The sequence below is a fragment of the Saccopteryx leptura genome, chromosome 5 (genome assembly GCF_036850995.1).
Source record: "Saccopteryx leptura isolate mSacLep1 chromosome 5, mSacLep1_pri_phased_curated, whole genome shotgun sequence".
Taxonomy (NCBI): Eukaryota; Metazoa; Chordata; class Mammalia; order Chiroptera; family Emballonuridae; genus Saccopteryx; species Saccopteryx leptura.
Window position 1 is genome coordinate 4,294,434 of NC_089507.1, and position 12,199 is coordinate 4,306,632.

The following is a 12,199-nucleotide window of genomic DNA, read 5'->3' on the forward strand; positions in this document are numbered from 1 at the left end:
TGCTCTGCCCCATCTCTCACCCCCACCTGGGGTTGGCTACACACCCTTCAAGACTGTCCAGGTGTCACCCACTGAGGAACCCCCGGGGCGCCTTCTTAGAACCCAGAGGCAATACTTGGGCCAAAGCTCATTCCACTGTTCTTCCAGGTCAGCGGTCCCTGACCGTGGCCTGCGGGCTCCTTGCCGGTAACAGCGTAATTCAGGAAATGGCACGTGAATACGTATTAATTTTCCTGTTATTTCCGATAACGTCATTGGATGACTTCTCAGAAAATATGTTAGATTACCTTAAATTACAGAATGGCTTTATTGTGAATGACAAGCGGTCACGCTTTGTGGATTCTGCATTTGAAAATTTACCCACTTGCTAAATTTTCTTTGTAACCTCCAACATCAACACCTGAGGCACTTTTATGGTCATTCCTGGGCATGTGCAGAGCGGTGAGAAGTGTGAGTCACCTGACTGGAACTTCCAACTGAGACTGGACTGCCTCTGGTCTCAGCCTGGACTGTAGCAAGCATCCTTTCTGTGTTCTATTCAGTGACATTCTTTTCTTGCACTTCTCTTGTGCTTTTGTCATTTAAAATGACCTCTCAGTGTAGGACTGCAGTGCGGTCAGCGTAGTGCCCTGAACACAGGAAGGCCGTGACTGTGCCTCACGGAGAAAAATGCATGTGAGAGGTGGTAAGCTTCGCTCAGGCACAAGTTCCAGTGCTGTTGGCCATAAGTTCAATGTCAATAAATCAACAATACATATTAAATAACGTGTCTTCGAACGGAAACACACAGAAAACAAGGCTACGTATCGATCGGTTAATGAAAAATGTTGTGACTAGAGTATTTCCCCCAGGGGCCATGATTCAGTGTTTGCTAATTCTGCGTTTGCAGTGAACATAATTATCAACTGTATTTTAAATGCCTGAAACACTTACCAAGCCCCTCTTTGACCGCTGGCTGCTTATGGATATAATCTTTGAACTGGAGAAATGTCACCCATTTGTCAATGAGTTCCTCACCAACTATTGCGGAGCATCTACTCAGTGGTAAGCCTTATTCTAGTTAATGGGAACAGAGTAACGGACAAAATAAACAAATCCCCACCTCCATGGAGCTTACAGTCTAGTGACAGAAGAGAGATGTAAACAAAGAAATAAATACATACTATGTCAGAGATGGCAAGTGCTACAGAGAAGAGGAATGGATGGGGAATGGAGAACAATGGGAGGGGACATCTTCTTGGACAAGATGGCATTTGGAAGGAAGTGAGAAAGCAAGCCAATCAGATATCTTATGGGCGGCTTTCTAGGGAGAGGGCACAGCCCGTGCAAAGGCCCTGAGGCAGAAGCACACTCAGCATGTCCAGGAAAACCCGTGTGGCTAGAGCAATCTGGGTAGACTGGAGAGGGGCAGATGATGAAGCCAGAGATTTAGGGGTTGTTTGTTTAGCAGTCATAGCTGCCCAGTACAAGGGTTCTGCCAGGACGGCCCCAGTCAGATCATCTTACAGTAAAGATTCCAGGAGAAAAAGCTCATTTACCCCATAGAGTTGCATCACTGTTTTTGCTCCCCAGTTAAAAATGACCAGGAGGCCAAGAGTCACTAGCCACTTGATTACAGAGGCTAATAAGAAAGGCAAACACAAAACAAACAGAAGGGGAAGCAAGCAGGAAACAGACACAGCCTGGGGAAAATAAAACTTAACATAATTACAAAACTCTCAGAGATAAAGTACTACATTTACAAAGTAACAACAGCAGGATGGTATAAACACAACACTGTGAAGGCAACAAGGAACAGTCAGCACTCAGTGAGTGCCAGTATTATTTCCCCATTACAGAACTCATGAGGCTGTTATAATCGTGTTTCCTGGTAATCTGTCTCCTGGAGGTTGTGACCCTCCAGTGGCAGCAGTAGGGTCTACCCCGCTCACAGAGGTGGCATCTAAGACCACTGGCCGGAACTGGCGGTAGAAAGTTCTCAGTAAACTTGTACTGTAGGGATGAGTGAAGGAGGGAAGGCGTGAATGCATCCTAACGCAGCGGCAGGGACTCAAGAGAGGCTAATGAGGCCATGCACAGAGCCGGGAGGCAGACTGGACGTCCAGGGGTGGGGATCCCCAGCCCTGCTGTCCACCATGCTCAGCTGGGCCCCTGCCAGTTCCAGTCCAAACCGCTTGTGCTACAGAGGAGAGACCGAGGCCGGGAGAGCTTTAGCGGCTGTCTACATCACACAGCTGAGGATGGGGCAGGCACTTCTGGGGGACCCCAGGACAGTGCCCTTCCGTCACTTAGCAGCTTCCCTCTGAAATCACTATGTCCAGCCTCCTCCTGGATAAGGCGAGCGCGGGGCACGACCGGCGGCGCGCGAAGCCCGCGATCACGCTCCAGTGGACGCAGAGCCCGGAGTCACAGCCCGACCCGAGGGCCAAGGAAGACCGCGCCCCGCGCGCCCCACACCCTGGCTGCCCGCTGGGCGGACCCACCTGGTGTCGCGGCCGTGCGCGGGCGGCGCGGCGGCCGAGCCAGAGGCCGAGGCCCAGTCCGAGCGCGGCGCCCAGCAGCACGGCGGGGGCCAGCAGGGCGGGCGCCGGCCGCACCGCGTCCCGGCCCAGCAGCAGCCGCGCGTCGCGGCTGCAGGCCTCCCCGCCGCGGGCCATCGGGGGCGCTCAGGCCGCGGCCCGGCCGCATCCCGCCCGCCGCCGCGCACCGCCCCGGCCCGCCGCGCGGCGCCACGGCCCCGCCAGGTCGGCGACGCGGCGCTCGGAGCCGGCGCTCGGATCCCGGGCGGGCCAGGGGTGCGGCGCGCTCCGCCGCCTTTCTGGCCTGTGCCGTCTCCTGCCTTCGTCGCCTCTCCCGGGTCCCTGCACTGCCTGAGCCGGAGGGAGGAGCCTGAATCTTCCGCCCAAAACTTTGAGCCACCCCCGCCCCAGCCCGGCCTTTGCACTGAGCATGCCCGGCGGGAGGCGCGGTTTTCACCGAGGAAAACTTTGGAGGATTCTTGGTTTTACTCCGGGCCTCTGGACTTACAGCGGAGAAAGGGGTCCCCAGCAAGGAAGGATGGTGTTGCTCCTAGAAGTTTATTAAGCGCTTACGCTATACCAAGCTTTAGTCTATCTCAGCCTCAACAACCCTCTGAGATGGGTACTATTATCCGCCCCACTTTCAGAGGGGGAAGCTCAGAGTCAGAGCTAAGTGACGCAGTGCAAGTCGGCCTCCAGCCTTGTCTCTGACCTCTGCCTGTTGGCTATGCTTGGGCCGCATAGTCCCCTCTGCCTCTGAACTTGTTTTCTCTCTCTCTCTCTCTCTTTTCTTTTGAGAGGAGAGAGATGAGAAGCATCAACTCGTTGTGGCACTTCAGTTGTTCATTGATTGCTTGTCATATGTGCCCTGACCCAAGGGCCTCCAGCTGAGCCAGTGACACCTCGCTCAAGCCAGCCCTTGGGCTTCAAGTCAGAACCTTTGGGCTCAAGCCAGTGACACTGGGACCATGTCGATGATCCCACGCTCAGGCTGGCCATCCAGCGCTCAAGCTGGTAAGCCTCTGCTCCAGCCAGTGGCGACCTTGGGGTTCTGGACCTGGGAACTCGGTGTCCCAGGCTGATGCTCTATCCAGTGCGCCACCACTGGTCAGGCTGAATTTGTTCTTAAGAATCCTGTCTTAACGCCTCTTCTTTTGTGGATGGTCAAGCAGGCGTCCCCAAACTACAGCCCGCGGGCCGCAATGCAGCCCCCTGAGGCCATTTATCCAGCCCCCACTGCACTTCTGGAAGGGGCACCTCTTTCATTGGTGGTCAGTGAGAGGACTACTGTATTTGGCAGCCCTCCAATGGTCTGAGGGACAGTGAACTGGCCCCCTGTGTAAAAAGTTTGGAGACCCCTGGATGCTTTCCTCTAAGACAGTGTGTGGAAGATTGTCACCCCCAGCCCCCCATAGAAATGAGACACTGTGTGGCCATTCATTCCCTCAGCATTGACAGAAAACTTGTTGATCCAACCAGCACCAGGTCAGCAAGGAACCAGACAAAGCTCAGGCATGGGGCATCTCCCGGCTCTGTCGGGACAGAGACAACCAGAGGAGCTCAGCCTCTGTTCTTTCTTCAAGCAAACCTTGACTGAGCCAGCTCTTGTCCTGGGTGCTGGGGGAACAGCCGTGAGCATGCCAGTGTGCACACGCGTACACACAGACTGTTATAGTTTGGAGCTTAATTCCCTGTGACGGCCGGGGACATGGGGACCACGGGGATCCGCTTTAACAGAGAACGGCTTTTGTGTTCTTAACCTGGACATGCACCTTTAAGTTTCTTCCCCCCCCCCCCCCCATCATTTCCTTGTCAATCCTTCCAGGTGGGCAAGATGGGAACTATTATCCAGATTTAGTTTTTATAGATGAAGAAACTGACAGCTAGAGAGGAAAAGTGGTCTGCTCAGCTGTTGCCATGAGGAAATAGAAGAGCTACATCAATGCCTGTGTCTGTCTGGCTTCAGGGCTCACACTGTCCAATGCGGTGCCTCTTAAATGTTTCCATGGAAGTCTGTCAGAGGCTCCTGGGAATGTCTGTGGGGGCAATAACTAGTTCTTGCTTTATGCTGGCTATTTCTTTGGTTAAGTTTTTATTTTTTTTTAAAAAAAACGTAATGTTCTTTGCATTTGCTTTAAAGTTGTTTAAATATTAAAATCATCTTTTAAATTATTCATTGTCAAGTAGAATTGATTGTCCAGCGATATGCTAGCATTTAGCCTTTGGCCTGTGTCACTCCTGGCACATTGCCAGGTACTCTGTAGGAAGCTTAGTAGCTAATAAATTCTTGCTTTCCCAAACCCCATCACCTTGTCCATGTCAAGTCGGAGAAGGAGAAGGCCTGTCCTTGGAGGGGGAAGAACGGGCTGGCAGTGGCCCGGCTTCCTGGCCTGAGGCTGCAGCTGTGACCAGGTGCCCTGCAGGAAGGCTGGGAGAGAGCCCTCTCCCCAGAGAACAGGCGGAAACTGTGAGGAGGGCCCAGGGAGCAGGAGGAAGCAGAGAAGTGGTGTACCAGGCCCTCTGCTGTCTCTACCTCGGAGTCTTCCCTCCACGGCAAGGCACAGCCCTGTCCCCATAGAGAGTTCAGGAGTTTGCTCAGCCGCGGCCTTCTGGCTCCAGACACCAAGTCCCCTCTCTCTGGTTCCCCAGAGTCACCATCCAGGGCCTGGCCTGAACACCTGCCCCTGGGGAGTGTGTGTGGGGAGCAGGCAGGGTTAGGTCCAGGGCTAAGTCACAGCCAGGGCTCAGGCAGTGGGTGCCCAACTGGACAGAACTAAACCAACCAGAAACGAGTTACCTTTCCCTCTCTCTGTCCTGAGCTGCCATCCCCCCCCTCCCGCCCCCTCTCTGTGCTGCCCTGTCCCCTCTGGGCTCTCCAGGACACATGGCCTTGCCTCTCCAAACACTTCTATTGGGGAGCTGCTGGGCCTGGGGCAGGCTCCGGTTTCAGCCCGGTGGGTGTCAGGGAAAGCTTTCTGGAGGAGGTGGGTCTCAGCTAAGACTCAGAGAGCAAGGTAGGCAGCAGTAGAGGGGCGCTTGGAGCCCCTGAAATCTTTGGGCGCGGGAGAGTCTCCGGATCTGTTGTGCGCAGTGCCGAGCTCCCGGGCCAGGCGCCGGCCGTGCCAGACCGGCTCGCTCCCTCCCACTCCCGCCCTCGGCCTGGTTCGCCTCCCGACCCGCCAAGTCCCAGATGCCGGCGTCTTCCAGAAAAACTTTCCGCGGCGGCGCGCACTGGGCATGCTCGGCGGCGGGGCGGGCCCGGGCCCGGAAGCGGCCGCAACCCCGCGGCGCCCGCCACTTCGGAGCCGCTGGCCGGCTGCGGGCGATGGGGTCGGCGGCCGCCGCGGGGCACGCCACGTGGGTGCTGGCTGGGGGCCTCCTGGCCGCCACCCTGGCGCTGCCCGCTGGGCCCCGGGGCCGGAGCTGGCTCCCCGCCGGCCCGAGCCCGGCGCGGCGGCCCCTCGGCGCGCAGGCGGCCCCGGAGGCCCCCGCAGCCCACGCAGCCCACGCAGCCCCCGGGGCGGGGCCCGGGCGGACCGCGCAGGTAAGCAGGCCCCGCCCCGGCCTCGGATCTGACTCGGGCGGCTGAGCTCCGACTCCACCCGCGGCGGGACGCTCCGTGGAGTGGGGGAACTTGTCAGAAAGGGAGGGCGCAGCGCGGTGTTCCCAAGTGGGTCCTGCTTACGGCCGATAACTCCCAGGAAGGGTGGGGACAGCCGCGAGGTGGCTGCGGACAGCCAGCGGCGGGGTGGAATCCCATTCTGCAGCCCGAGAGCTCTGGGGCAGGGCAGGTCGCTTCGCTTCTTGTGCCTCCGTGTCCCGCGCTGTCACTGCTGCAGCGTCTGCCCCAAGGGGTCGATCTGAGGGTTGGGAGAGTTCGCGGACGCAGAGCGTAGTACGGATGGGAGCGCCCCATCGGAGAGGAGCGGTTGAAAAGGACACTTGGGATTACTGGCTGGAGTTTACCGGACTGCACTCTCCGGGTTGATGAGTTTAGCCACTTTTCGCTTCACCTGCCCCTCCCTTTGTGGTCCCAAACTGGGGAAGGCCCAGAGCCCTGGCTGTCACCCTAGATTTCAGCGCCCGCTTCTCTCCAATTGGTCACCAATCCTACTGCCTTCTCCCCCTGATCAGCTCGGATATCTGTCTTTCCTCCTATCCCTGCCGGCACCTAGGTTCAGTCCCCACCTCTTCTGTCTTGGTGACTGTTTCCTCTGGGTCTGCCTTTGCCCCCTAATTTGTGCTCTCTCCCATCCGTTTCCGAGATCTATAGGAGAACTGTCCAAGGTATACATCTGACCACTTCCCTCTGCTGCTTACACCCCCTTAAGCCCCAGGCCAGTGGCAAACCCAGGCTTCTGTTCCCAGCAATGCCCGTGGTCTGGCTGTCACCACCTGTGGTCCCTCAGCCCTCCCCCAGGGCCCAGCTCCCTGGTCCAATCGAGTTCTCCACCTGCAGTCCCCAGGGCACCTGCTTCACATGCCGCAGACCTTTCGGTCTCTTGAAAGCTCTCCCCTTCACTTTCTACTGTTGGCTCTGGGGTTTTTACTAGAGAAGACAAAACTAATGATACTGTATCAACTTACTGAGCTTTTAGAAAGTACCACGACAGAACGTTTTCACAGGGTCCCTTTACTTGCTCTGCCACCCGAGGTGGGAAGTGTGTGGCCCGGCTTTGCAGGGAGTCCTGTGCCCTGGTCCTGGCCCCGAGGTCAGAGTCCACTCCCCTGACCTTAGCAGCTTTGCACGTGCTCCTTCCTCTGGGAAGCTAGTGCTGGAATCTTCGGTAGAAGTTTGTTGCTCGGATCTACAAGAAAGTGCTCTGAAAACCTGGACATAAATTCTCGCTGTTAACTTATCACCCATCTTTTCCTGCTAAAGGTGAACTATTAGACAGTTCCCAGATGGTCTAAAACTGCTCTGCCCAATACAGTGGCCATAGTTACATGTGGCCATTTAAACGTAAACCTTTCAAGTGCTCTCTGGCCCCATGTGCTAGTAGCTATTGTATGGGACAGCCCAGACCATGGAACATTCCCATCATCACGGAAAGTTCTGCTGGAAGTTTGTTGGAAGGAGAGAAGCAGCGAAGGGTGGTGTGGACAAGAGACTCCTGAGTGGGCCGTTTGTTACCAGTGTTTATGGAGGGCCTTCCAGGTGCCAGGCTGGGTTCTGGGTGCTTGGGATACGAGAGAACAGGACAGTCTCTGCTCTTAAGAAACCTGCATTCTCGGGACAGGAGAAGGACACTCAGTAATGGTGTCAGGCTATAGAGAGACATACAGTGGGCAGAGGGGACAGAGAGATGGCAGGGAGCTCCCTCTAGACAGGGTGGTTAGAGAAGGTGTCTGAGGGGGTGACAGTTGAGCAGAGCCCTGTCAGGAATGAGTCAGGCCAGGGGCACTGGGAGAAGAGTTTCCCAGACTGAGATAACAGTGAGACAAAGGCCACTGGCGGCTTGTGCTTGATGTGGTCCAGGACCAGCAAGCAGGCCAGTGTGGCTGGAGCAGAGGGTGGGGGGAAGCAGTGAGGAGTGGGAGGGATAAGGCCAGAGGGTGAGGAGGGGCCCAATCAGGAAAGGCCCCGTGGCCGTGCTCAGGATTCAGGATCTTACATGAGTCGGCTGGAAGCCAGGGGAGCAGAAACACGACATGCCCAGAGCCATCTGATTAAAGCATCTCCGCGGCAGGTGTGAGGACAGAGGACAGCGGTGGGAGCTGGAAGGCCAAGGGAGAGGGCAGGTGGGAGGCTGGGTGGATGATGGAGACAGGTGGTGGGAGCTGGAAGTCCGAGGGAGAGGGCAGAGGGGAGGCCGGGTGGATGAGGGAGACAGGCGGTGGGCAGGTGGGAGGCCGGGTGGATGATGGAGACAGGCGGTGGTCAGGGGAGGCCGGGTGGATGATGGAGACAGGCGGTGGTCAGGGGTGGCTGGGTGGATGAGGGAGACAGGCGGTGGGCAGGTGGGAGGCCGGGTGGATGATGGAGACAGGCGGTGGTCAGGGGTGGCTGGGTGGATGAGGGAGACAGGCGGTGGGCAGGTGGGAGGCCGGGTGGATGAGGGAGACAGGCGGTGGTCAGGGGTGGCCGGGTGGATGAGGGAGACAGGCGGTGGGCAGGTGGGAGGCCGGGTGGATGATGGAGACAGGCGGTGGGCAGGTGGGAGGCCGGGTGGATGATGGAGACAGCCGGTGGTCAGGGGTGGCTGGGGTGGATGAGGGAGACAGGCGGTGGTCAGGGGTGGCTGGGGTGGATGAGGGAGACAGGCGGTGGTCAGGGGTGGCTGGGGTGGATGAGGGAGACAGGCGGTGGGCAGGTGGGAGGCCGGGTGGATGATGGAGACAGGCGGTGGGCAGGTGGGAGGCCGGGTGGATGAGGGAGACAGGCGGTGGGCAGGTGGGAGGCCGGGTGGATGAGGGAGACAGGCGGTGGTCAGGGGTGGCTGGGTGGATGAGGGAGACAGGCGGTGGTCAGGTGGGAGGCCGGGTGGATGAGGGAGACAGGCGGTGGTCAGGGGTGGCTGGGTGGATGAGGGAGACAGGCGGTGGGCAGGGGTGGCTGGGTGGATGAGGGAGACAGGCGGTGGGCAGGTGGGAGGCCGGGTGGATGAGGGAGACAGGCGGTGGTCAGGAGTGGCTGGGAGGTGATGGGATTGTGGAAGTAGTTTGCAGGTAGAGCAGAGTCAGGGGATTTGCTGGGAGTGGGTGTGGGTGGAGAGAGAGGTGAGATAGGATGAAACCCAAGACCTGGGCCTGACCCAGCGGAAGACGAGCGATGCCCTTAGCTGATGTACAGAAGCCTCTCATGGCAGCAGCTCCGTGCTCAGTCGCCCCTCCTGCGTAATCTGTTCTACAAGCTGTATTTCTTATGACGGTTGCTTGCAGGATGCTATAGGAGGATCAGAGGAATAGCCAGCAAAGTCCCCGCTTGAGGGCTCTCAGAGACCACTGGGGCCCTGGCATGTCAAAGAGCCACGAGGGCAGGTGGTGGACAGAGGCCTGGGCAGGCTAACGCCGCTGCACGTTGCCAGCGCGTCCTCCAGACATTGCTCCTCGGTGCGTCCTTGTTCACCTGTGCGATGGGAGGGTCATGCTCTGGAGAGGGACTGTGCGTTGTGGAAGAATCCTAGGATAGGGAGTCACCCAGGGCATGACAGAGTCCGAGCCTCCTGCCTGGGCAGCCTTGGGCAAGTGGGCTCACCTCCCTGAGCCTCAGTTTCCTCCTCTGTAAAACGGGAGAAACAGAATGCGGGTGTGTAAAGTGATGGTCATGCGCCTGGCACTTGGGGGAAATAGTAGCCGTCGTCATGATTGCTAATGTCGCTGAGAGCTGCCTGGGCTGTGAGTACAGGAAGTAAGGGATATAGCCATACCATGGGGGCCAGGCCCTGGGGTCGGGGGGGCTTGTGGCATGGGCGGGATGAATGCATTGTGCTGAGGAGGGTCCGTGGGGAGTGAGCATCGGGTTAGTGGACCCTGGCTTTCTACTGGTATTTTTCCAGGGGAGCTACTGCAGGGCTGTAGGAGCCAAACCTGGTGGCCTCTCGATGTTGATCATGCATCCAGCCCACAGGAGGCTGCCCCAGGGTACTGTGACCCGTGTTCACTCAGTCCCTGGTGTGTGTAACTGGTGCTCCCCCCCTTAGCTGGCACTGATGTGTGACCAGCCATTAAAGGGTTTGCCCCTGGCTCACACTTGCCTCCTCCTGGAATGTCAGCTCTGGGTTGTTGCATCCCTGTGACAATGGGTGTCATTTATGTGACCCCAGACCAGGAAAGAGCCTCATTGCCCATGGCCAAATTTTTATTTCCTCATAGGTTTTAAGTGCCAGTCCTTTAATACTCTTTTTTTTTTTTTTTTCAAGTGAGAGGAGGGGAGATAGTGAGACAGACTCCTGCATGCACTCTGACTGGGATCCACCCAGCAACCATTGTCTTGGGCCAATGCTCGAATCACTGAGCTATTTTTAGCACCTGAGGCTGACGTGCCCAGACCAACCAAGCTATCCTCAGCATCCAGGACCGACATTTGCACCAATTGAGCCACTGGCTGTGGGAGGAAAAGAAGGGGGAGATAGAACAGAGGAGAAGCAGTTGGGTCAATTCTCTTGTGTGCCCCGACTGGGAATCGAACCTAGGATGTCCATATGTCAGGCGGATGCTCTATCCAAGCCACTGACCAGAACCCTTTCATACTCGTTTTAGAAAAACCATTGAGATTTACTGAAGGCAGTTACTAGACTAGCCAAAGTATTTTCTTTATCCTCCTTAGAAGTTCACCTTGTTCTTTTATTAAATATGTGTAGCATGAAATACTTTTTGCTTTCTGACTAATTTTCTGTATTTTATTGTAGCACGGAGACATTTCAAGAGATGTCCAAGGAACTTTTGAGAGCGGAGTGGTTTTTCAGAAATGTGCAGTGGTAAGTGTCCGTAGGTGGCTCATGCAGGGGGGTGGAGTGATAGGATTCTGCCCCCATCCTATATTGGCGAGAGGATGCATTTAAGAATCACCAGGGCACAGGGTATGCACCCATGTCTGGACACATGAGTGATGAGGTGACCTACACAGGAGTTATGTACGATTTCACCAGGACTAAGGTTTTTGGTAGCGATTGAGTTATTGTTAGCGGAAGTCCGCTGTGATCCCTGAGTAGGTTTAACATTGCCGTGGTGCTTGGCATCTCAAAGGTTATTTAATATCTTTCGGGTCCTTAATGCCATGAGATGGCTTTTCACCTTGTCCTCGTGGTGGGGGCCTCTCAGGTTCGGCCATGTGCTAGAAGGACCCGCAGACCTCAGCAAAGCTGTTGTGCTCACAGTTATAGTTTACCACAGCGAAAGCATACAGATCGAAGTCGGCAAAGGGAAAACGTGTAAGGGACAGAGTCCCGGAGGGACAGCTGACCGCTGTCCTCCCCTGGTGGACTCGTACAGACAGCGTTTAAATTTCCAGCAGTGATGTGTGACGTCAACCAGGGTGCTCACTCGCCTGAGCTTTGCTGTCCGGGATTTTTATTGTGGCGGGGGTGGGGTAGGGGGTGGGTCACATAAGCACAGGGCACCCATGCAACTGCCCTCAGTTACTGAGTCCCCAGCCCCTCCAGAGGTCACTATGGTTCAGCCTGGCCCAAGACCTCCCCACCGGGAAACATGTCAACCTGAGCTACCTGGTGTCACCCGAGGCCACAGGTGTATGAAGACATTCTTACCAGGCAGGGTGTTCCAAGGACTTTGGAGGTCTGTCTCCCCGGGGCTGGGCCAGGGCCAGTCTTGCTCTGGCCTCCTGTGCAGAGTTTGGGCTGCCGAGCCTGCTGAGTTGGCCGTTTACTGCACGCCGTCTTCTTCTCCCGGGCCCTTGGGGGGGTTGTTCCCCTTTCCGGACACAGCGAGTGCTCTAGTCTCCCGTGTCCTTCTGGAGATGTTTGCTGCCGTGTGCATGCAACTATGAGCGTGTGTCTGTGTGTGTGCACCTGCGTGTGCCCGTACACATGCCTCCTCTTCCCCCTCTACAGAGGTGGCGGTGCACTAACACAGTCCTGCCACCTGCTTTTGTCACATACTCCAGAGTCACTTATCTAGGGGCACGCTGGGGGCAAGGGGGTAGGGATGGTGGCAGATAAGTTAAGAGAGGGGAGCAGGACAAGGTGGCCAGAGGCCGGTGGGGTGCCACTGGGCGGCTT

General features: G+C 56.8%; 2 protein-coding genes across 3 annotated transcripts in view; one reads left to right on the plus strand and one right to left on the minus strand.

Moving 5' to 3' along the window:
• EVC (EvC ciliary complex subunit 1) overlaps nucleotides 1-2,890 on the minus strand; it is a 60,516-nt gene extending 57,626 nt beyond the window's left edge. Inside the window, exon 1 of the mRNA XM_066384390.1 lies at nucleotides 2,484-2,890. Coding sequence (XP_066240487.1) covers nucleotides 2,484-2,657 — 174 coding nt within the window. The 5' untranslated portion in view covers nucleotides 2,658-2,890. The remainder of the gene's footprint in view (nucleotides 1-2,483) is intronic.
• A 2,883-nt stretch (nucleotides 2,891-5,773) lies between these two features.
• EVC2 (EvC ciliary complex subunit 2) overlaps nucleotides 5,774-12,199 on the plus strand; it is an 84,978-nt gene continuing 78,552 nt past the window's right edge. For both annotated transcript variants that reach the window (XM_066385204.1, XM_066385205.1), the window contains exons 1-2: nucleotides 5,774-6,063; nucleotides 10,871-10,939. In XM_066385204.1, coding sequence (XP_066241301.1) covers nucleotides 5,845-6,063; nucleotides 10,871-10,939 — 288 coding nt within the window. In that variant the 5' untranslated portion in view covers nucleotides 5,774-5,844. The remainder of the gene's footprint in view (nucleotides 6,064-10,870; nucleotides 10,940-12,199) is intronic.